Here is a 24,347-nt window from a genome sequence, read left to right as displayed (position 1 = left end):
GGAATGACCCCCATTCACTGGACCCCTGTGGACTAAACCGGAAGTAGCTTTGAGCATCACTAGAATAAAGACAGGGGGTAAGACACTTGCCTTGCATACTGCCAACCCAAATTTGATACCCAGCATCCCATATGGTGTCCCAAGCACCGTAAGAAGTGATTCTTGAGTGCTGACCAGGAGTAACTCCTGAGCATTGCTGGGTGTGGTCCAAAAACAAATACACAAAAAAATTAAATCTGGGGGGCTGGAGCAATAGCACAGCGGGTAGGGCATTTTGCCTTGCACAAGGCCGAACCGGGTTCAATTCCCAGCGTCCCTTATGGTCCCCTGAGCACCGCCAGGGGTGATTCCTGAGTGCAGAGCCAGGAGTAAAGCCTGTGCATCTCGAGGTGTGACCCAAAAAGCAAAAAATAATAATAATAATAAAATAAAATCTGGCTATACAGTTTCAATTTGAGCCAAGAAATATATTCCAAAGGAGACCATCTTCAGGGCCATAGAACTAGCTTGATAGGTCATATGCATTCTTTGCTGCCAGGAGACCCAGGTTTGATCCCTGACACCAGATGGTCCCTTAGCACCTAATCAGGAAGTGTCCCTGAGAGCACCACTTTGTCTGGCCCCAAAACAAAAAAATCACTTCCCCAAAATACTCCCTACTGAGAGAGAGTCACTTTCTTTGTAAAGGAAGCTTAGAACAATACTGTTTTTGTGGGGGCGGGTTTCATACCTGGCGATGCACAGGGGTTACTCCTGGCTCTGCACTCAGGAATTACCCCGGCAGTGCTCAGGTGACCATATGGGATGCTGGGAATTGAACCTGGGTCAGCCGCGTGCAAGGCAAACACCCTACCCTCTGTGCTATTGCTCCAGCCCTGAACAATACAAGTTTTTTATTTTTTGATTCTACCCTAGATTAAACTAAACTTGCTTGAAGTGAACAGTTTTGCTTCACGCAGAGGTACTAAAATAACTTTTTACACTGAAAGTGCCATTTTGTTCTTCTCAGAGGTACTCAAAACAATTGACGAGGGAGATGCTGATGAGGTGACAAAGCAGAGGATTCACGATGGGAAAGAGAAGCCTGGTGCTCTGTGGCACATCTATGCAGCCAAGGATGCAGAGAAGATCAGGGAGCTGCTCCGAAAGGTACACCTGAGTGTGGGAAGTGCTGACACAGTCATTCAAAGGTTTCTTACATGTCATTTCTTGGCATTAAAGGACCTCTTGGAAAAATAATCCAAAGAGCTAAATGCATGATTTAAATGATGTTGACTGGGTGGGGCTAGAGAGATAGTACAGCGGGGAGGGCATTGGCCTACATATAGCCAACCTGGGTTCCATTTCTGGCAACTCAGATGGTCCCCCAAGTCCACCAGGAGTGATCCTGAACCCCACTAGTTGCGGCCCAATTAACAAAATGTAACACTGTAGCACTGTCGTCCCATTGCTCATCAATTTGCTCGAGTGGGCACCAGTAACGTCTCCATTGTGGGAACTTGTTACTGTGTTTGGCATATCAAATATGCCACGGGTAGCTTGCCAGGCTCTGCCGTGAGGCGGGATACTCCTGGTAGCTTGCCGGGCTCTCCAAGAGGGGCGGAGGAATCGAACCCAGGTTGGCCGCATGCAAGGCAAACGCCCTACCCGCTGTGCTATCGCTCCAGTCCAACAAAAAAATAATAATAAGTAAAAATAAAGTATGCCAACTAGAATAAAGCAGAACTTCGTTCAACAGGGAAATTGCTGAAGCAAGTTGAATTTATGCTATAAATACTTTTTGTATCCTTGTGCATATTTTCATTATGCTTTATTGATTTTTTTTTTCTCTTTGAATTTTGATTATGGTTTTAGGTTGGAGAAGAGCAAGGTCAAGAGAATCCCCCTGATCACGACCCAATTCATGACCAAAGTTGGTATCTGGACCAGACCCTCCGGAAGCGACTGTATGAAGAATATGGGGTACAAGGCTGGGCCATCGTTCAGTTTCTGGGTGATGCTGTCTTCATACCTGCTGGGGCCCCACACCAGGTAGGTTCCTTCTTAGGGGTTAGGCTCAACAATTATAAGCTACTAATCAACTCTCATTTTTTTTTTCACTAACCATGCATTAGATTGTCCCACGCTGGTCTCTAGTCTCTAGTCTATGTGCTCCAACATTAGTTATTGCTCTTAATCTGTGCTTACATTTTCTTTTTCATTTATGGGGCCACAGTGCCCAGAGACTACAACCAGCTCTGGTGTGGGGGGGTTACTCCTGACTCTCTTCTAGGGACCATATGGTGACAGGGATTGAACCAGGACCTGCATTTAGTCCATGGAACCACCTCTCTGACCCATATCTTTTTTTTTTTTTAAGTGTTAAACGTTTATTTGTCAAAATATTTAAAAAAAAAAAAGTGGGAGGAGGGGAATAAAACAAGGCTAAATTTCAGCTAATGCTGTATTCACAATCACAGGTCAGACATAAAAAAACAAAACAAACAAACAAAAGAACAACAACCCCCCCCACCCAAACTCCAATGGTCCTAGCAGTTTCAGAAGATTACCCGCAATGTGAGGCCAGAGCTAACAGAGAAGGCTGTTTGCCACTACATGGTCATTTTAACGGGAAAAGAGGTGTTGCAGGGAGAAGGGGTCAACTCCTAAGGAAAGCAGATCAGAGGGGCTCCACTGTACAGGAAAAGGGGTACCAGCATAATCCTTACCTAGGGCTGCTCAGAGGCCGAGACTAGGAGGAACAGACTGAAAGGCTACAGGACTAGTAACAGGAAGAAAGAAAAGTCACCTTAGAAGAATTAAATTAAGAAAGAAAACATAGTTGGTCACAAACTCCTTTGTTTACTGAAACATGAAGCAATGGAAACGTCCCGGCAAAGGGGACCGCGTGGAACAAGTTCTCATATATGACCGCAGCCCAAGGGTTCAGTCCGCAATTATCCTACCTCCAGTTTTTAAAAGGCTGAGTACCGTGCTCGGTCCACATACTGCTCCCGTTCATACTGGGCCATGTCGTACAGGGAATTCTGCGCCGCTGCCGACGCCTGAGACAGCTCACTCTCTGGCCCATAACCGTAGCCCTCGCCAACTGTGGGGAGCACAGCTGCAGTGCGACGCAGGGGGCTCCTGTCCCTTCCATAATAGGAGGTGGTGGCGGCGGCCGCAGCCATAGCAGCTGAAGTGGCTGTGGCACCAGAGTTCGGCAACAGGTGTCTGTCGTAGGGATCCACGGAGGAGGAGTTGAGGTGACTGGTCACAGCTGTGTTCTGGACTTGAGGCAGGTGGGACATGGACTGCTCTGCGTAGTTGTAGGCAGAAGCGGCCGCCGCCGCCACTGCCTCATACAAGCGAACCCGGTACCTCTTGTAGTAGTCGAGCGCTCCGTACGTGTCGTTGTAGTACATGGACTCGCCGTAGCCCATGGTGTAAGGCGTGCGCACTGCTCCGTACTGTTCGTTATACTGCTCGGTAAAGTCTGCCACGCGGCCCAAACGATCTGCTGGACACTCTTTGAACCAATGCCCCTCCTTCCCGCACCGGTAGCAGCCGCTCTGGTCTCCCATCCCGGGCGCAGTCTGAAGCCGGCTGGTGGACAGCTGCACGTGACCCACATCTTTGTGGGATTTTTGTATGTGTTTGCTGGAGGGGGTGTTGGGGCCACACCCAGCAAGGCTCAGGGACTATTTCTGCTCTGTGCTCAGAGGACCAAATGCAGTGCCGGTGCAACATGACACAGTGTCAGAGCTTTAACCCTTGTATTGTCTCTCTGGTCCACCCCAGAAATTTCACAATACAAATGTGGGGTCCAGAGAGATAGTATGGGATTTAAGGTCCCCAGTTGGATCCCAGGCACCACATATGGTCCCAAGCATCGCCGAGGTTGCTCCTGAGCATAGAGTGCATTAGGTGCATCCCAGAAAAACAAACTAAAAAAATATATATTATTTTTTTTAACTTTTTGGGGAGGGCTGGAGCGATAGCACAGCGGTTGGGCTTTTGCCTTTCACTTGGCCAACCCAAGTTCGATTCCTCCGCCCCTCTTGGAGAGCCCAGCGAGCTACCGAGAGTATCCAGCCCACACGGCAGAGCCTGGCAAGCTACCCATGCATATTGGATATGCCAAAAACAGTAACAATAAGTCTCTCAATGAGAGACGTTACTGGTGCCCACTCGAACAAATCGATGAGCAACGGGATGACAGTGACTTTTTGGGTCACACCCAGTGATACTCACAGGTTACTCCTGGCTCTGCACTCCAGAATTACTCCTGGCAGTGCTCCTGGGACCATATGGGATGCTGAGGATCGAACCCATACCAACTGCGTGCAAGGCAGACACCCTTCCCGCTTTACTATTTTTCTGACCGCTAAAAATTACTCTTAAAAAAGAAAGAAATTTTTCTTTTGTATACATCAACAAAGAGGATTAAGGGACTACAGCTGGTGATGCTTCAGCCAGGCAGTGCTTCGGGCCTCCAGAGCCAAGTCGAGTGCTACTCAGGGACCACCAGGCCTTGAACATAAGGCATGTGCTTTCTTGTTTGAGCAACATCCCCACCTTTCCCTATGAATACCAATGCTTGTTTTGTTTGATTACTCTCTGGGTCACACCCTGTGGTGCTCAGGATTTACTCCTGACTCTGTGTTCAGGGATCTCTCCTGGTGATGTTCAAGGGACCATATGTTGCAGTGCCAGTGATTGAACTGAGGACAGCTGCTTACAAGACCATCTTAACCCATGTACTGTCATCACCTCTGGCTTGGGAGACTCTTACAGGAGAAAAAGATTAAATTCCTAGAGTAGAAGAGATAGTCTGGGGGCTGGAGCGATAGCACAGCGGGTAGGGCGTTTGCCTTGCACGCGGCTGACCCGGGTTCTAATCCCAGCATCCCATATGGTCCCCTGAGCACCACCAGGGGTAATTCTGAGTGAAGAGCCAGGAGTAACCCCTGTGCATCGCCGGGTGTGACCCAAAAACCAAAAAAAAAAAAAAGAAGAAGAAGAGATAGTCTGGGAAATAAGGCATTTGCCTTGCATCTGGCTGTCATGACCCTGGTTCAGATACCCAGCACCACATATGGTCTCACTGCCTTGGGTTACTCCTGGGCTCAAACCCCAGTTTTTAAAAAATAAGGGGCTAGGGGCCGGAGCGATAGCACAGCACGTAGGGCGTTTGCCTTGCACACAGCCGACCCAGGTTCGATCCCTGGCATCCCATATGGTTCCCCAGCACCGCCAGGAGTAATTACTGAGTACAGAGTCAGGAGTAACCCCTGAGTATAGCTGGGTATGACCCAAAAAGAAAAAAAAAATGTAGGGGGCTAGAGCCATAGTATAGCATGTAGAGCACTTGCCTTGCATGCAGACCCAGGTTTGATCCCTGGCATCCCATATGGTACCCCAGCACCACCAGGAGTAATTACTGAGTGCAGAGTCAGGAGTAACCCCTGAGTATAGCTGGGTATGACCCACTGCCACTGTCACTGTCATCCCATTGCTCATCGATTTGTTTGAGCGGGCACCAGTAACGTCTCTCATTGAGAGACTTATTGTTACTGTTTTTGGCATATCCAATATCCAATACGCACGGGTAGCTTGCCAGGCTCTGCCGTGCGGGATCCATACTCTCAGTAGCTTGCCGGGCTCTCCAAGAGGGGCGGAGGAATCGAACTTGGGTTGGCCGAGTGAAAGGCGAAAGCCCAACCGCTGTGCTATCACTCCAGCTGGAAAGAAAAAAAAATGTAGGGGGCTAGAGCCATAGTATAGCGTGTAGGGCACTTGGGCACTTGCCTTGCATGTGAACAACCCAGGTTTGATCCCTGGCATCCCATATGATCCTCTGAGCACTGTTAGGAGTTATTTCTGAGTGCAGAGCCAGGAGTAACCCCTTGAGTATTTCCAGGTGTGACCTAAAAAGCAAAAATTAAAAAAAAAAAAAAAAGTTTCCTGGGCTAGAGAAGTGGTACAGCAGCTAAGGTGCTTGCCTTGCATGCAGCCAACTCAGGTTCGATCCCCCGCACCCCATATGGTCTACCAAGCCCACCAGTAGCAATCCCTGAGCACACCCTGCGTACCACCAAAAACAGGAACAAACAATTCCCAGCTCAGCTACCTCTGTCATACCATTTTTCTGTCCCCTTGTTCTGCCTTCCCCATGGGTAGTCCACTATTAATGGGTGACTCGGTTTATAGTTTTAAGACTCCTCTCTGTACAAGTACTAACATTTAATTTATAAATTAACCATTATCTTTCTGCATTTTGAGCATGTGGCCCTTCTATGCTCTGGCGATGCATTTCCGGTTACAAACACAGCACACTGTGCTGGGATCAACATTGGGATCTCTGTATGCCAAGCACACACTCAGATTCTTCGAGCTTATCTCCCCATCCCATTCACTTTTTTTTTTTTTTTTAATAAAATTGAAATATTGAGGGAGGTGGGAGTTAGTTCAGGGGTTAAGATGCTTATCTTATATACAGATGTAATGACCCTGGTTAGGTCCCCGGAGCATTCCCAAATAAGGTATTAAAATTTAAAAAGGGGACTGGAGTGATAATATAGAAAGTAAGGCACTTGTCTTGCATGTCACCAACACTGAATCCCTGACACCAAATACAATCCCCCAGACACTACCAGGGATCATTTCTGAGCACAGAGCACTGAGCATCGCTTGCTCAGACCTAAAACCACCACCATCATCACTGCCCCCCAAAATAGGAAGGAGGGGGCTGGAGCGATAGCACAGCAGGTAGGGTGTTTGCCTTGCACGTGGCCAACCCGGGTTCGATTCCTGGACCCCATATAGTCCCCCAGGCACCACCAGGAGTAATTCCTGAGTGCAGAGCCAGGAGTAACCCCTGAGCATCACTGGGTCTGACCCCCCCCCAAAAAAAAAAATAGGAGGGACCGGAGAGAGTGGGTGAGCCACGTTTCGCAAGTTGACCAGGGTTCGAGTCCCGGCATGGTGTTTGACTCCAAGCCCTCCAGAGCCAGGAGTAATCCCTGAGCACAGCTGGGTGTGACCAGAAAGAAAGGAAAAGAAAGGAAATTTGAAGTAATTTCTCTTTTTATTAAACCACATCATGAACACTTTCCATGTGTTTTTGAAACTTGCATGCCTAATATGTTCTCTGTACCTTCTCCTTCCAGGTTCACAATCTATACAGTTGCATAAAAGTAGCAGAAGATTTTGTGTCTCCCGAACATGTAAAGCACTGTTTCCGCCTGACCCAGGAATTTAGGCATCTCTCCAACACCCATACAAACCACGAGGATAAACTGCAGGTAAGTGACACTTTGACGACTTCCCCAGTGTGCCACAGGCACTGGCCGCTCCTTCTGCAGGCTTGCTCTGGGTGTGAAGCTATGGAGGAGAGATAATGAAGGCAAACCGTGTCCGCAGGAGCTCTGGCTCTCCCTGCTCAAAATATTTGACTCCTCTTTGGATTTCCTTTGAGAGAATACTCATCTCTTCGCTTAGTCATTTCCAAGAAGGCCCTGTTCTAGTTCTCTGGGCTGGGAGATAAGAGTTGCACTGGCCTGACTTCCTCAGGCTAGTGGGAAAAGCACTATGACACTGTGTTCTGAAATGTTTCTGAGAAAAGAAAATTGCATCTCACAGCAAGTTTTTGTGCAGACTCAATTTCTTAAATCCACTTGAAACTGCAGTCTGTGTCCTTAAGAATCATATTTACAATGTGAGGTTTGGTTTTCTAAGCTACCAGATTAGGTCTTTCTCTGCTCCTGGCGTGGAGTGTACCCTCTTTTAGGGAGTATGTTATGTTACACCTAGTGATACTTGAGTTTAGCTCTCCACTCAGGAATTATTCCTGGCCATGCTCGGGGAACCATAAGGGTCGCTGGGGATCAAACCCTAGTTAGCTGCGTGCAAAACAAGCCTGACCTGCTGGACTATTGCTTCAGCCCCCAGATGACTGAATTTCATCTTAATACAGTTGATAGGAAGCAATAGTACAGCAGGTAGAGTGCTTGCCTTGGACACAGCCAACCTGGGTTTGATCCCCAGCATCCCATATGTCCCCTGAGCACCACCAGGAGTGGTCCCTGAGCCCAGAGCCACGAGTAAGCCCTGAGCATCACCAGTTCTGGCATAAAACAAAAAGATGTCCAATTATATTGATAAATAATATCAACTATATAGTGCCCCAGTATTGTCATTTACAAACTCTACCTCCTGTAAGTCTCTACTTGTAATGTCACCTTATTTCCTTCCAGTCCTATGTCTGTCCCTATTATGGAAATTACAGAAGTTCTTTTAGAATTTTATGTCCGTAAGAGCTGGAACAATAGTACAGCTGGTAGCACACTTGCCTTGCACATGGCTGACCCAGGTTGATCCGCAGCACCCAGTATGGTCCCCCGGGCATGGCCAGGAGTGATCCCTGAGTGCGATCCAGGAATAAGCCCTGAGCAAAGCTGGGTATAGTCCAAAAAACGGCAACAACAAAATTTGGGTTTTTTTTTTTTTTTTTTTGCTTTTTTTGGGTCACACCCGGGGCAATGCACAGGGGTTACTGCAGTCTGTGTCCTTAAGAATCATATTTACAAAGAATCATAGAACTAATTCCTGAGTTCTACACTCAGGAATTACTCCTGGCGGTGCTCAGGGGACCATATGGGATGCTGGGATTCTAACCCAGGTCGGCCACGTGCAAGGCAAACGTCCTACCCACTGTGCTATCGTCCAGCCCAACAACAAAATTTTTAAAGTATCACAAGGCGGTAAGGGAAGAAAGTGAGCTGAGTGGGCTGAGCACATGCTTTGCATGCTGGAGTCCCAGACTCAGCCCCCCACAGAGGGAAGGGCTGCTCCCCAAACACAGAGCTGGGAGCAGAGTCCCCACCCCGCTCCCACAGATTACTAATGTGGCTCAAAAAGGGAAAGAAAAAAGCATTAACATGTGTACATACACATACTCGGCTGCCTTGCTGAAGCCTCCCTGTGTCTGTCCCCATTCATTTCCCTCCCTGAAACAGTTGATTTGACTAAAAGCTAAGCCTCTTCATTTGGGGGGAGGGGCAGAGGGGCTGGGAAGTGTTTGAACCACACCTAGTGGTGCTTGTGTTTGGAGAACCATAGGCAGAGCTGGATCAAGGCAAGCAGCTTAATATTTGTTACTATCTCTCTAAGCCTTATTTTAGTACCTTTAACTGTTGCTTCCTGCTTCACAGACGGCCAAAGCCGGAGGGAGGAATCCAATAATAGCACTTAACCACTATTGTTTCAGAACATTCTTAATAGCTATAGGACCTAAGGCAAGGATTGTTTATGGGTTTTTTTGGTTTTTGTTCTTTGGGGTTTTTTTTTGGGGGGTGATACTTTGGTTGGTTTGGGGGGGCACACTCAGCAGTGCTCAGGAGTGACTCTGGTTGGTGCTTGGGGGACCATATACAGTGGCAGGGTTGGATACATATCAGGCAATTACCTTAACCCTGTACTGTGTCTCGGGCCATGGATCTTAGTCAAGGTTGATAACCATGCAACCTTTGCTTCCTGCATTTTTAGTCTGTTGAATGGAGGAGTAATAGATTCTACCTCAGAGAATTAAGGTAACAATGAAGCGAAAGTTCATAGAAAGCTCACCATTGGCGCCTGAGCAGCGCTTAGGGCACTTGCCTTACGCATGGCCAACCCCGGTTCGGTTCCTGGCATTACATATGGTCCCCTGAGCACCTCCAGGAGTAATTGTTGGGTGCAAAGCCAGGAGTAACCCCTGAGCATAGCTGGGTCTGGCCCAAAATTTTTTTTTTTAATTTTTAAAAAAGCCTCACCGGGGCTGCAGCCATAGCACATGGGTAGGGTGTTTGCCTTGCACACAGCTGACCTGGGTTCGATTCCCAGCATCCAATATGGTCCCCTGAGCACACCCAGGAGTAATTCCTGAGTGTATGAGCCAGGAGTGAATCACTGGATGTTACCCAAAAAGGAAAAAAAAAAGCCTCACCACAGTGCTAACACCTACTAAGCTCAGAGATGATCGTTTGAATAGACTTATGCCCTGTGACTTATGCCCTGTGGGATTGAGTTGAGAAGCACACGGCCCTGGTTGAGGGGTCTCCTCGCTCCCTGGATCTGGAGCACACCTTATCATATGCAGAACACATCCTGAGGCCGCCGCCCTGACCTCACTGCTGATTGCTCTCCCCAGGTGAAGAACATCATTTATCACGCCGTGAAAGATGCTGTTGGCACCCTCAAAGCTCACGAATCCAAACTGGCACGGTCCTAGGTATGGAGAAGGTCCAGACTGTCCTGTGGAGCAGGTCTTTCACGCGACACATCCAGGGAACGCGGCTTCTCTGCTGGAGCAGAGGCCCTCACCGGAGCCAGTGTGGTCAGTATTACAAACTCTCCAGCCGCTCCTCCTACGCTGCCTCAACACTGACGGTTGACACAGGAAAGTCGCACTGTTCACACACACACACAGTTTCAGACTGCAAGACGAGGGTGTCACATTCCCATCCTGTGGCCTTTGGGGACTCCGAATTGCCTGGTCGCTGCTGGGCTTTTCTGCACATTCTCTCGTGATTGGAGATACGTGGAAACCAGGAACATGGGCACAACTTTCTTTTCTTTTCTTTTCTTTTTTCTCTCGTGCCTAGTACAGTGGGAAGGTGTTTGGAGGTGGTGATCACATAACTGGTACAAGTCAGGGTTCATGGCTGAAACAGAACTGGTGGGAGCCTGAGCGTGTCTGCGCGCGACCTCTGGCGCAGCCCGGCCCGGAGACAGGGTGAAACCATTCCCCCCGGGGTCTCCCCTCAACACTGGAGTCGTGCAGGACCCAGGGAGAACCCACTGCTTTTCCCAGAAGGCTCCAGGATTAGGAAACGTGTGTATTTAGTGAAGAAAAAAAAAATAGGTTTGTAGTGAAATAGTTACTATTTCATGAAAGTAGATATTTTTAGAATTTTTGAAATACCACAGTTGTTTTCCTGGATTATGAGGAGAGGCACATTACATTTAGTCTTCCTTTCAATAAAATTCTTTGAAGAAATACGATTTTTAGAAGTCAACTGCCCATCATAGCACAAAATTAGCCAAAGCAGAATTTAAAACAATTGGCATTTTTGGAATATTTTCAGTTTCTCCCCCTCCCATCTCAGTCCTACCTGAGGGAACAGCCATCTGAGAAAGAATTCTGTCATGATTGGGCTGTGGTGTGTTCGCACAGAGACACACAGACACACACTGCTAACTCCAGGAACTGTTTCACCTCGTACCAGCGTTCCCGTGGGACTCCTCTCAACAGTTCCAAATGCGAGGGAAAGTTTGATTTCCTACATGAGGCTTTTGTTTTTTGGGGTTTTGTCCAGAAATATTTTCAACAAAACTTTCCAACTCAGTGGAGTTTTATTAAGAATTTATTTGAAAATGATGGAATTTCTTGGCCCATAGGTGCATTGGGAAATGTATCTTCTTCCCAGCTGTCCTGTAGTGCCCTGCAGGCTTGTTTATACGTTCACAGTTACTTATTTTTTTTTTAATAAAAGTCATTTACTGTAGAATACTTTTAATTTCACTTTCTGTATTTTAATTTTGTTGAAGGGCTGATTGGGATTTCCATGTTCTTATTAAAAATCTAACAAATTTGTTTGGTGTGTACTAAATGCTTCCTGTGCCGGCCTTTGGAAGAGTGAGGCCCGGGTAGGGGGCAGGGGTGGAGGTAGAGGATGGAGCCATTTCAGATCTTCACCTCCATGCTGCTTCCAATGGTCACTCTCTGCTTCCTGGAGCTGCGCCGGGCAGGGGGGTGGGGGGGAGTAGAAAGCTGCCATGAAACTACGGCTTGAGGCGAGGGAGAGGAGCAGCCTTTCCCCCTGGGGTCGGCTGTCCGAGTGGAGAGGGACAGTCTGGGAGGACCAGCCCTGGGATGTGACAGTGGGAGCCAGGCAGCCCTCATATGAAGCAAGTGGCCCCAGATCCACCTCGTCCAGAAGACCCAAATGCGATTTATATTTCTCTATCAGGCAGCAAAGTGAATAATGAGGGCAGATTGCATTTCAGTTAATAAAAGATCTTCTGGAGAGGAAGAAGTAAAGAATAGCAAGAGGGTCATCAGAGGCTGCTTCTCTGGAGCCTGGTGCAAAACAGCTTTCAAAAGATTTGAGCCTGGAAATCCAATTATCAAGGTGGAAATAGACTATTGTGCAGTTCAAGGATACTAGGTTTGAATAGGCCACACACACATACACTCAGAGCCCGGGGCGCGTCCTTTCAGCCTTTGTGGGCACAGCTTGTAGCTGTGATCGCTGGAAGGATATCACCTGGACATAGAGGGCAGAAGGCGGTGGCCACTTTGAAATGGGACGGAAAAAGAAAGCCATGGGGGCAAGGACGAGTGCAGAGGTAGGCGCTGTGTGGCTTTGGTGGAAATTGGGAGGCGGGCTAGCCTACATTCTGGATATAAATGTCTTCAGAATTGGGGCATCCGCTGCCTGCCAGTACTTGCTGCCAGGTGCAGTGGGACCCCCTCAGGCCATCACCAACCTCCACTCGACTTCAAAAGAGGGCCTGGGGCTGGGGCGATAGCACAGCGGGTAGGGCGTTTGCCTTGCACGGGCCCAACCCGGGTTCGATTCCCAGCATCCCATATGGTTCCCTGAGCACCGCCAGGAGTAATTCCTGAGTGCATGAGCCAGGAGTGCACCCCTGTGCATTTCCAGGTGTGACCCAAAAAGAAAGAAGGAAAAAAAAGGGCCTGACTCCCCTGGCCCAGAGAAAGGACAAGACTGACAAACTGGACGGGGGAAGGGGGTGTGGTGCAGCTAAATTCTGACTTCAGGAGTTCTTGGGGCCTTGCCAGGCCTGTCCCTGATGAGAGGGGGTGGGGGTAGGGTTGTCAGCTGTTGGGGAGAGTTGCCTATTTAACTCAGGCTGCCCGGGTTCAGACCTTCGCTGCAGGACTGTTTTGAAACCCTGCTAATTATCAGGCTTCCCCGAGTGTGCTTATTGTCCGAGGTAATGATACCCTCAGCTTCATTGCCCTAAATAATGGCTAGCACCCGCTAAGCCCTCCAGAGGGCCCGGCCAGGAGCTGCTGGGCAGGGCGGCGGGCTGGGACGTTCAGGTGGATCCCTTTGGCCCTTGAGGCCCCCAGCCCCAGGCCTGGGAAGCCCGATCTCCGCTCCACCCCTCTCTTCCCGCGGTGGTCTGCAGGCGGGCCCTGAGGGTCAGGCGGCGCGCGCCCGAGCCAGCAGGTGCAGGGGGCGCGCCCCTGCGCCGCCGCCTCCCCTTTAAGAGCCGCCGCCGCCCACGGCCGGCCGCTGCGGCAGGGACCTCCCCTTTAACGGCGCGGCTCGCGCTCCGCGGCCCCCGCGGCGGCTGCTGCTGCGGCTGCTACTGCGGCGCCCGCTGCTGCCGCCGCCGCTGCCGTCGCCGCTCGGCCTCGGCAGCTGCATCCCCGCCCGGCCCCGCCATGGTGTCCTGGATCATCTCCCGCCTGGTGGTGTGAGTGACGGGGCGCCGGGCGCGGCCCGGGGCTGGGGTGCGGGGCGGCGGGTGGGGGCCGGCAACGGCCGCCGAGGACCGCGCGGGGGGCGCTGCTTGGGGGTCCCCAGAGACCCGCAGGGCTAGAGGCCAGCCCCGGAGAGCCACGGCGGGCGGCGCGCGGCCGGCCCCGGTTCCCACCCCCATTTATTTGAATCCCGGTGCCCTCGCCCCATCCTCTGGGCTGAGCCGCTGGGCGTGATTCATGGGGGGGAGGCGGCGTGTCCCCTCCCCCACCCGCCCCGCAGATCGGGGCTGGCCGAGCTCCCGGGGGACCGGGCTAATAGCAAAGAGTGGGAGCAGAGCGGAGCCTTGTCATTCCGTCATTCTGTGGCTTCGGGCCTCCCGCGGGGCCTGCGCCCCCTCCCGCCCCTCTGCACCGCCTGAACCCACCAAAGCGAGGACACGGGGTGGCCTTCATTCCCGCCTGGCAGCCACTCCCTAAGGCCCGTGCCCACCCTGGGGACTCGACCCCCATTCCCGCTCTGCTGCCCTGTGCTGGCCAACCGGCCGCCCCCGAGACCCCCATCCTACAGCAGACGGGGTGCAGGGCCTGCGGCCTCGGGGTGGCCTGAAGGGTGTCTGCTTCTCAGGGAGCCCCACTTGCTCCTGCCACCCCGCACCCCAGCCCACTCCCGGGTGTGTACGGGAAGGATCGCACCCCCTCTGCCCTGCCAGCGCTGCCGAACCCTCAGGGCCACCCCCCGGCCTCTTGAGCACCAGGCAGGTGCCCCGTTAGAAGTGCCGGCTGTGAGGCGCGGAGGTCGAGGGCAGTGTCGGGTACAAGAGGCCCCCATCACACCCCATCAGAGAACAGATGCCCCCCACCCCGCCCCCAGGATTCCTTTGTGTAGAGCTAAGGCTCGGGGGTCTTTCCATACCTGGAAAGGGGCGGAGACAGGCGGCGCCCCTGGCCTGTGGGACCTCGGGGCTGTGCATCCCAGAGTCCATCCGCCCCCACGCGCCCCGGGACTGATGCCAGCTGGGAGGGAGCAGCGTGTGCCCCGGCGGCCTCGGGACCCAGCAACCACGGTGCCTCCCCAGGCTCGTCTTTGGCACCCTCTACCCAGCCTATTCTTCCTACAAGGCCGTGAAGACCAAAAACGTGAAGGAATATGTGAGTTTCCCACCCGCCCCCACATGGCAGAGCTGCGCCCCCGGGAGTGGGCGGGGGCGGGGCAGCCTAGGCACTGCTCTATCAGCACTAATGAGACCCTGGTTCAAAAGAGTCCTGTGGGGGCTGTCCCCACCTCACACCCTCTAGGACCCTCAAGGCCATCCTGCCCGGCCCTGTCCTGCAGCACCTGGGTGGGCAGAGGGGCTCAGGGTTCCCAGGCCCCCCAGCGCTGCCCTTCCCACCCCAGGTGAAATGGATGATGTACTGGATCGTCTTCGCCTTCTTCACCACGGCCGAGACCCTCACAGACATCGTGCTCTCCTGGTGAGTGAGGCAGCACCAAGCCACTGTCCCCCGGGCCCAGGGCTCTCCTCCTTCGACCCAGCCAGCGCCAGGAGGCCAGACCCAGGGCATAGCCCCGCACAGTCCCATGGGGCTCTGGGTGCCCCCGTGCACCAGGCAGCAATATTCAGACAAGGCCACAGTGACAGTACAGCAGGTAGGGCACTTGCCTTGCCCACGGCTGACCCCAGTTTGATCCCTGGCATCCTGTATGGTCCCCTGAGCACCATCAGGAGTGATTCCTGAGTGCAGAGCCAGGAGTAAGGCCTGAGCACCGCCAGGTGTGCCCTCCACCCTAAAAAAAACGTATAGGGGGGCTGGAGCGGTAGCACAGCGGGTAGGGCGTTTGCCTTGCACGCGGCTGACCCGGGTTCAAATCCCAGCATCCCATATGGTCCCCTGAGCACTGCCAGGGGTAATTCCTGAGTGCAGAGCCAGGAGTAACCCCTGTGCATCTCCAGGTGTGACCCAAAAACCTAAAAAAAAAAAAAAAAAAAAAAAAAAAAAACGTATAGGGGTCTATAGAGAGTCCACAACAGGCTGTGCAGATGTTTTACATGTTGGAAAAATGGGTTCAGTCCCCAGTACCACAAAGGGTCTCCAGAGCACCGCTGGGAGTGACCCCCAGCACCCATCTGGGAATAGCCCCTGATCACTGCTGGGTGTGGCCCAAAGACCCCACTACTACCACCATCACACACACACACACACACACACATACACACCCTGATCACTGCTGGGTGTGGCCCAAAGACCCCACTACCACCACCATCACACACACACACACACCACACACATACACACACACAGAGCCCCTGATCACTGCTGAGTATGGCCCAAAGACCCCACTACCACCACCATCATACACACACACACACACACACACACACACACACACACACACACAGAGGCCTGGGGAGACAGCTCAGAGAGCTAGGATGCATGCCAGATACCTTTGCTTGAATCCTGGTACACAGGATTAAAACCAACAAATAACAAGGGCTGGAGAAACAATGCAGGAGAGGAGACACTTGCCTTGCAAGCAGCTGTGGTGGCCAAATCCCCTGAGCACTACCAGAGATCACTCCTGAGCACTGAGCCAGGAATAAACCCTGAGCACCACCAGGGTGGCCCAAAGCAAAAAATGAAAGAACAGCAAAGCCCTTATGCTTTTATAGGTGGGCGCCAGGGGTGCGGTTTAGGGCTCAGGGACTGTTCCTGGCTCTGTGCTCAGGGGTCAGGGGACCATGGGTCAGACTGGGCTTGGCCACATGCACATAAAGCACCTTGCCCACTTGACTATCTCTCCAGTCCATAATCCCCATATTTATTTTTGGTGGCATCTCAAAGTACCACGGAGGGGCTGGAGCAATAGAACAGTGGGTAGGGCTTTTGCCTTGCACCCAGTCCACCCTGGTTCGATTCCCAGCATCTTGTATGGTCCCCTGGATCATAATGCCAGGAGTAACCCCTGTGCATTGCTGGGTGTGACCCAAAAAGAAAAATAAATAAATAAAGTACCACCGCAGAATTCAGGAATCCAGGGGGCTGGAGCAATAGCACGGCAGGTATGGCGTTTGCCTTGTACGCGGCTGACCCGGGTTCGATTCCCAGTATCCCATATGGTCCCCTGAGCGTCGCCAGGAGTGATTCCTGAGTGCATGAGCCAGGAGTAACCCCTGTGCATCACCAGGTATGACCCAAAAAGCAAAAAAAAAAAAAAAGAATTCAGGAATCCAGGAATCAAAGTGATCAGTGATCGTACAGCAGGTAGGGCACTTGCCTTTTCAGTGTGTCCTCTTCCCCCAAAAAAGCTTGCTCTTCAAGCCCCATAAGCACCCTCCGTATGATCCCTGAGCACAGAGCCAGGAGTAAGCCCTGAGTACCAGCACCACTGAATGTGATCCAAAAAACAAAACAAAAGGTGCTGGATTGATAGTTCAGCAGGTAAAGCACTTGCCTTACATGCAGCCAACCCAGGTTCAATGCCCAGCATCCCACATGGTCCCCTCAGCACTGCCAGGAGTAATTTCTGAGTGCAGGACAAGTAGTAACCCCTGGGTATGGTGTGGCCCTAAAAAAAAAAAAACAGCAAAAAAAGTGAATGTTTACTGAATGAGCAGATGCCTCTTGGACGCAGCCTAGCTTAGCCCAGGGCAGCAGAGGTGAGAACAAGGCCATGGAGAGACCGAGGGGAAAGATGGTCTGGGATGGACAGGGAGAGCCTGTGGCTTTGGAGCAGAAGGAGAGAATATAGGATAGAGGACACTGGGGCCAGAGGGTGGCGCACTTGCCTTACACACGCCTGGCCTGAGTGTGATCCCCAGCATCCCCAGTGGCCCCCTGTGCACCTCCAGGAGTAATTCTTGATTTTTATTTATCTTTTTTCTTTTTGGGTCACACCTGGCGATTCACAGGGGTTCCTCCTGGCTCTGCACTCAGGAATTACTCCTGGCAGTGCTCAGGGGACCATATGGGATGCTGGGAATCGAACCCGGGTCGGCCACGTGCAAGGCAAACGCCCTCCCCGCTGTGCTATCGCTCCAGCCCCTCCAGGAGTAATTCTTGAGTACAGACCCAAGAGTAATCCCTGAGCACCCTGGGTATAACCCCAAAAAAAAAATTTTTTTTTTAAAAAAAGGGTGGACGCAGGGACATAGTTCAGTGGGCTGGAGCACATGCCTGGCTGCGGGAGGCCCCAAGTCTGACCCCTCGCACCACATGGCTCCCCAAGCACTTCCCCGGTGGCCCTGCTGGCCCCCGCACTGCAGGACCTGAGCACTGAACCATCCACCCTGGCTGACCTAGTATCACCAGGAGTGGCCCCTGGGTTCTCTGAGCCTTACTTGGGAGCAACCACCCCACCCCGAAAAAAGGTACTGAAAGCAGCAAGGGTAGGTGTCTCCACACAAAAGGAGCAGGCACGTTGGTGGGCCTTTGTGAGCTCTGGTGGCCTCTGGAGATGCGGGGGCAGGAGCAGCACAGCGGGCAGGGCCGTCTCTTCAGGTGGGGGCACAGGCACCAGGTGGACAAGGACACAGGAGTGGCTCAGCAGAGAAGTGCTCCCCTGCGCACATGAGGCCCTGGGTCACCTCCCTGGAACCACACACACACACACACACACACACACACACACATACACATACACACACAACTCACCTACACACACACTCATACACACACTCATATACACACTCATATACACACAGCTCACCTATACATACACTCATACACACTCATACACACACAATTCACGTACACACACTCATACACACACAACTCACCTACACACACTCATACACACACTCATACACTCATACACAAACAGCTTACCTGCACACACTCATACGCTCATACACACTCACACATACACACACTCATACACATACACACTCATACACATACACACTAATACATGCACTCACATTCACACACACACACATTCACACTCAAAAAAAGACACAGGCTGGGGCTGGAGTGATAGCACAGCGGGTAGGGCGTTTGCCTTGCACGCGGCCGACCCGGGTTCGATTCCCAGCATCCCATATGGTCCCCTGAGCACCGCCAGGGGTAATTCCTGAGTGCAGAGCCAGGAGTGACCCTTGTGCATCGCCAGGTGTGACCCAAAAAGCAAAAAAAAAAAAAAAAAGACACAGGAATGATCTGGAAGGTTGGGTCACACCTTGGTGCTGACCCATGAACAAAGCCGGGGGGTCTCCTTGACGACCTTAGGACTTGTCACAGGAGCCCCCCTGACAGCTGCCCGGCTCTGCACCCCCAGGTTCCCCTTCTACTTCGAGCTGAAGATCGCCTTCGTGATCTGGCTGCTGTCGCCCTACACCAAGGGCTCCAGCGTGCTCTACCGCAAGTTCGTGCACCCGACTCTGTCCAACAAGGAGAAGGTTAGCCCCCTCAGCGCTGGGCCCTTCCCGCTGTCCCTGTGGGGACCCAGAATCTGAAGTGGACTAGGAGGGGGGGGCATGTCTTTGTCCCGAATGAACGAGCAAGGGGGGCCGGGACCCCCGCCCACTCTGCCTCCTGGCCCTGTCACCTGCAGGAGATTGACGAGTACATCACCCAGGCCCGAGACCGGAGCTACGAGACCATGATGAGAGTGGGCAAGAGGGGCCTGAACCTGGCGGCCAATGCCGCGGTCACTGCTGCAGCCAAGGTAAAGGGAACGGGGCAGGGGTGCTCACAGTAGGGGGCCAGCAGCCATCTGGACACCACTGCCTCCCTGAGCACTGTCAGCTGTGACTCCCCCCTGACAAACGAAGGGCTGGAGCAAGCTCCCAGGGCCAGCCCTGGCTCACTGGCTCCCTCTGAGCGCCCCCCACCCCCGCTCCCTCCACCCTGCAGGGCCAGGGGGTGCTGTCGGAGAAGCTGCGGAGCTTCAGTATGCAGGACCTGACCCTGCTCCGGGACGAGGACGCACTGACCCTGCAGGGGCCCGACGGCCGCCTCCGCCCCAGCAGCCTCCTGGACCCCATCGAGGACCGGGGTACGGACGGCACCCGGGCTGGCGGGGGCACGGGGCCAGGGTGGGCCTGCGGGAGTGACGCCTAAGCCCCATATCTCTCTCTCTCTCTCTCTCTCTCACACACACACACACACACACACACACACACACACACACACACACACACACACGTGCGCATGCGCCTACCAGCAGACAACCCCGCGCTGAGCATCAGGACCAGCTCGAGTCTACCCGACGCCCGCGTGGAAGCCTCTGAGGAGGACCCGGGAGACAAGGCCCCGAAGAAGGTCAAATCCATGAAAAAAGTGCCCAAAGCCGAGGTGCGGTGGCTGGACGGGCAGGGACATGGGCTGGGGTCCGGGCCAGGCCACTGATCGCCCCCTTCTTCCCACAGCCACTGGCCTCCAAGACGCTGAAAGCTCGGCCCAAAAAGAAGACCTCTGGCGGGGGGGACTCGGCTTGAGGCCCCTCCAGGCTGCAGGGCGAGGAGAATTCTCCAGAAGGACCTCAGCCCCTGCCCACACTGTGCCCAGAGCCCCGCTCTCTCCCCAGGACCCTCACGGGGCTGCCTCGAGCCCACCTGTGACCTCTGGAAGGGCTTGGGAAAGGGGGCGCCCTACTGCGGGGGCGCCCTGGGTCGAGGCTGGAGGAGGTGGGGGGCGGGGGCTCTGCTCCAGCCCCGCCCCCACCCACCCAGTGCCTTGCTGAAGACCATGGCCATCCCCCCACTGTGCTCCCTGTGGGGGGGCGGGCAGGGGCCAGTCACAGGCCCCATGGAGCCCCCGCAGGCTCCTGGGTGCGAGCAGAAGGCCTCGGGGAGCCCGGGGCTCTGCGGGTGCTTACATACATGACAGGGCAGGCTGTGTGTCCTGTGGCCCCAATAGGACATGGCTTCCAGAGGTGCACATGTGAGCGTGTGTGTGCGTGTCTCAGTCTGGGGGTCAGGGGCTCTGGAGACTCCCCTCCAGCAGGGACCCCCCACTCCCCAGGCCCCCCCGCCCTCCTTCCTCATAGCCCCCCTCACCTCCCTGGCCCTCAGCCCCCATCCCCTCCCCCTGGGGCTGGACTCCCCCTTGCCTCCAGGAGCCGGCTCCTCCCCTCTTGGGCCCGCCCTCCGCACCCCTGCCCCAGCTTCTGCAGGAAGAAGGTGTGAAGGGGGGAAGTGAGGAGCGCCATGGCCACCCACACACAGGCCCTTTGCTGGCGGAAGAGTCAATAAACCACTCTGGCCCCTCACTCACCAGTGTCCGCTCCTGTGCCCTCACCACCCGGGAAGGGCCCCTGGGAGGAGCACCGCCCACCGTGGGAGGAGGGTTGGGGAGTCGGACCACGAATGAGCTTTGATGGCCCAAGGTAAGAGGTGGCAGCGAGGGCCGGAGCCGTAGCACAGTGAGGAGGGCACCTGCACGAGCACCCCCTTAGTCCCCAGGCCTGTCAGGAATGATTCCTGAGTGCACAGCCAGGAGTAAGCCCTGAGCACAGCCTGGTGTGGCCCCAGAACAAAAAAGGCAGGAAAGTGGGAGGAGGCTGCAGGGCCTGGGGGCAAAGGGAAAGCTGGTGGCATAGGAAGGGAAAGGCTGGGGAGAGGGAGAGTCGGGGGGTGCAGGCGCAGGCAGCTAGCGAAGGGCTGGGGGCATGGAGCCCAGCCTCCCTCCCCGGCATCAGAGGCTTTGTCTGCCCGAGAACCTTCTGAACTTGGGGTGGGGGGAGGCAGGCATCTTCCTCCATCAGCAGCCCTGGGAAAGCCGCCACTGGTCTCTGAGAGCAGCCTGGCTCCCCTGTCAGGAAGGAGAGAACAAGTCCGGGAAGTCCCTGGTTCTAGAAAGATCTCCAGAGTAGAGTACAGCAGTGTCATGAGCAGCCAGCATAGGCCTTTGCTCGCCGAATCCCATGTGTGCGTGCATGCGTGCTTGGGCTACCTGTGGAGATGGACCCTTCGGATCGGGCCCCCACAAGGGCTGGAGAGAGAGCACTCGGGGGCTCTGCCTCGTAAGCAAAGGGCTCGCTCGCCAGCAGCCCTGAGCACAGAGGCACGGCAGGTATGGAAGTAGGCAGGTAGCTCAGGGAAGGGCCGCCCTCACGGGAATGGAAGTTCTGGGGAGTCGTCAGGCCACCTGGCTCTAAGCAACTAAGACCTCCTAAGGCCTTCACCTGAGCTAGCCCAGACCCGAGAAGACGGCCCCGCCCTCCGAGAGAAGCTCCCGTGCGAACAGAGGTCAAGAAAAGGAGCCACAATGACCAGCCCAACTCTGCCCTCCCTGGCAACCACCATAGCAACAGACTCTACAGTAGAAGCATGTGGAGCAGCTTGGGAAATACTCCATAAAGGTCACCTTGAACGAAGGAAGCACGCGCACACCCCGCCCGAGCCCAAGTGCTGCTTGTGCCCACGTGACTGGGCACATGTGGTGCCCGCATCTGCCCTCTTGAGATGTGTGCTGGGCTCTCTGCCTTTGGAGAAGCCCGCGTTCTCTCTCGAACGCTACTCTCACTTTCCCTCCTGCCCCTCCTAAAAGCCGCCAAATAAAATCTGTTTTTACTTCACTGCTGAAACTCCTTTCTGGTGGCCCCGGGGAAGGCCTGGGCCTGGCTTCCCCTTCCCGCAGAGAGCAACTCCGTGCTCCAGCCCGAGATGGAAGGGATCAATCAACTCCTGTGCTCAGAAGACCAAGCGGGTGCAGGTGTGGCTTGAGGCCGCCTCCTGGGGCGGGTGGGATTCTGTGCTGTGCAGGGGCTCATTGCAGACTTTATCAGTCTGAGCCTTCCCAGCCGTTCCCGGGGCAGCAGAGGTGGATCGGGAGAAGGTGACGGTCTCTCTCCTCCCTGCCTCACATAAGCCACCTGTGGGGGCCCACTGACTTCACTATAGCCCAAAAAGGAAAAAAAGACACACCCCAGATTTTCAATCTCTCCCAAAGCCATCTATGTTTATTTGGGGGACACACATGGCTTACTCCTGGGCTCAGGGATCACTATTGGTGGTGGTGCGGGCAGGGAGGAATGGGGTGCCAGGGATTGAACCCCAGGCCGGCCACGTGCATACTATTGCCAAACATACTATTGTTCTGGCCACTTGCAATTTCTTAGCTCTGGTTTTCACCTTCACGTGCGCCAGCCCAGCCTATCTGTGTAGATGAGGGCGAAGGCCTGCAGGTGGCTGCGGCTAGGCGGTCTCACCTGTGAAGCGTCAACGCCCCGGGAAGAGCAGGCTGGCATGGCAGCCATAGTGGCTCCCACAGCGGATGAGCTCTGAGAGCTGCAGCCATGCCACGGTGTGGGAATGCAGGCTTCTGGTGGAGGGAGAGAGTGTGCAGCACGCGCGCACACACGCACACACACACACATTCATCTGCACCCACAATGTCCATGGCTAAGGAGGTCGGACCCCACGCTGCCAGGCTCTCTGAGCACCTCTAGGTTTCCTCTGCCAACAGGAACATGCTCAGATTTCCAAGCTCTTTGGTGCGTTGCCATGGAAACACTTGGTCTCCTAGAACTCGGCACAGGGCCTGTCCCCTGTGGTGCAGGGGAGGAGAGGAGAGATGGAGGGTGACAAAGAGCAGGGCTGGGCAGGCAGCTCAGCAGTAGGGCGCTTACTTTGCATGTGTCAGGCCCTGCATTCTATCCCTGGCATGACAGGAGGGAAAAAATAGAGAGTCCAGAGGTAAGCCATCTGCCTTGCATGCAGCCCACCCTGGTTTGATCCCTGGAACTGCACATGGTCCCCACAGCCCCACCAAGAGTGATCACTGAGCTTACAGTGCCAGAAGTAAGCTCAAATACAAAAACCAAAAATAAAAAGGCAGGGAGGGATGGATCGATTATGGGTAGAGCATTTGCTTACACGCAGTTGGTCTGGGTTTGATCCCTGGCATCCCATCCCCCAAGCACTCAGGAGTAACCCCTGAACATCTCCAGAGTGGCCCAAAAACAAATACAAAAAAAGCCAGACCACCACAGGGACACAGCGGCAGCCCTGCTGGCCTGGGGTTTCTGACTAGAGCCGCACCTTTGGTTCCTTTCAGCTCCCACTCTGGAGCCTCAGTGGGCTGCAGAGAAAAGCCGTGGCCCATGCCAGCTCACCCTGATCACAGAGTGGACGGTGCCCAGCTCAGCCTGAGGAAAAGGGAGACAAATTCCTTCCAGGTCCTGGGATGCCTGCGAGGAGGAGGAGCCCCACTAGGTGGCGCAGTTCCCTCCCAGTCTGGGATTCCCAGGGCAGCCGGACCATTTTCCTCCTGCGAACCGCTCCACTGTAGAAGAATCCTTGAAGGTGCACAGGACGGTTGTGGGACTGAAACGTTCATTCTTGCGTCCACACTACCCCGATCACTGCTCGAAGCCGATGGCCAGACCCCAGAGGGCAGAGACCCGCCTGGGTGACAATGAGGTGTTCTCCTGGGTGGCAGGGGGAAGGAGATGCTGTGTGTATTCCATGGCCCAACCTGGGCCTCTGATGTAGATCTTGTCCTGACAGGTCGAAGGAATTGATTTCAGATGGACTGAGGGGCCCAAGAGGTGGAAAAGGGAGCTGGAGCTATTAATTCAAGGGTTAAGGTGCTTGCCCTGCAAACGACCAAATGGGGTTCAGTGCTGGGCACCTGAGCCCAGAGAGAAGCCCTGAGCACAGAGCCAGGAGTAATCAATGAGAATAGCCAAGTGTGCTGGGCCCAGGGAAGGGAGTGCCCCCTGCCACACCTACCCAGAAGGCCATGATAATAACCCCAGGCCAGTTTCACGACCCCTGTCCCTGCCTCTTCATTTTTTTTTTTGCTTTTTTTTTGGGGGGGTCACACCCGGTGATGCTCAGGGGTTACTCCTGGCTTTGCACTCAGGAATTACTCCTGGCAGTGCTCAGGGGACCATATGGGATGCCGGGGATTGAACCTGGGTCGG

General features: G+C 53.9%; 3 protein-coding genes across 5 annotated transcripts in view; 2 read left to right on the top strand and 1 right to left on the bottom strand.

Moving 5' to 3' along the window:
• KDM3B (lysine demethylase 3B) overlaps nt 1–11,617 on the top strand; it is an 84,774-nt gene extending 73,157 nt beyond the window's left edge. For both annotated transcript variants that reach the window (XM_055141435.1, XM_055141436.1), the window contains 4 exons: nt 1,010–1,149; nt 1,855–2,031; nt 7,152–7,286; nt 10,172–11,617. In XM_055141435.1, coding sequence (XP_054997410.1) covers nt 1,010–1,149; nt 1,855–2,031; nt 7,152–7,286; nt 10,172–10,252 — 533 coding nt within the window. In that variant the 3' untranslated portion in view covers nt 10,253–11,617. The remainder of the gene's footprint in view (nt 1–1,009; nt 1,150–1,854; nt 2,032–7,151; nt 7,287–10,171) is intronic.
• LOC105943045 (RNA-binding protein 4B-like) lies at nt 2,535–3,891 on the bottom strand. The gene has a single exon (XM_012933017.2). It carries the CDS (start codon nt 3,561–3,563, stop codon nt 2,955–2,957), a length of 609 nt encoding a protein of 202 aa, XP_012788471.2. The 5' UTR covers nt 3,564–3,891; the 3' UTR covers nt 2,535–2,954.
• Nucleotides 11,618–13,304: 1,687 nt separating the features above from the next.
• On the top strand, nt 13,305–21,995 carry REEP2 (receptor accessory protein 2). Of its 2 annotated transcripts, none has more exons than XM_055142666.1 (8): nt 13,305–13,473; nt 14,557–14,629; nt 14,877–14,953; nt 18,753–18,873; nt 19,029–19,142; nt 19,331–19,472; nt 19,641–19,771; nt 19,846–21,995. In XM_055142666.1, exons 1-8 carry the CDS (start codon nt 13,442–13,444, stop codon nt 19,912–19,914), a joined length of 759 nt encoding a protein of 252 aa, XP_054998641.1. In that variant the 5' UTR covers nt 13,305–13,441; the 3' UTR covers nt 19,915–21,995. The 2 variants fall into 2 exon arrangements, with proteins under 2 accessions (XP_054998641.1, XP_054998642.1); XM_055142667.1 differs by having other exon boundaries at nt 13,307–13,473; nt 19,644–19,771.
• Nucleotides 21,996–24,347: the final 2,352 nt, after the last annotated feature.

This window comes from Sorex araneus, chromosome 6 (assembly GCF_027595985.1).
Source record: "Sorex araneus isolate mSorAra2 chromosome 6, mSorAra2.pri, whole genome shotgun sequence".
Lineage (NCBI taxonomy): Eukaryota > Metazoa > Chordata > Mammalia > Eulipotyphla > Soricidae > Sorex > Sorex araneus.
The sequence above is the reverse complement of the archived record's forward strand: the minus strand, read 5'-3'. Positions and strand labels throughout refer to the sequence as shown.

Coding starts and splice junctions, on each gene's coding strand:
- REEP2 (XM_055142666.1), top strand. CDS start 13,442: ATGGTGTCCTGGATCATCTCCCGCCTGGTGGT. Junction 18,874..19,028: donor CTCTGTCCAACAAGGAGAAG/GTTAGCCCCCTC, acceptor TGTCACCTGCAG/GAGATTGACGAGTACATCAC. Junction 19,143..19,330: donor CGGTCACTGCTGCAGCCAAG/GTAAAGGGAACG, acceptor TCCACCCTGCAG/GGCCAGGGGGTGCTGTCGGA.
- LOC105943045 (XM_012933017.2), bottom strand. CDS start 3,563: ATGGGAGACCAGAGCGGCTGCTACCGGTGCGGGAAGGAGGGGCATTGG.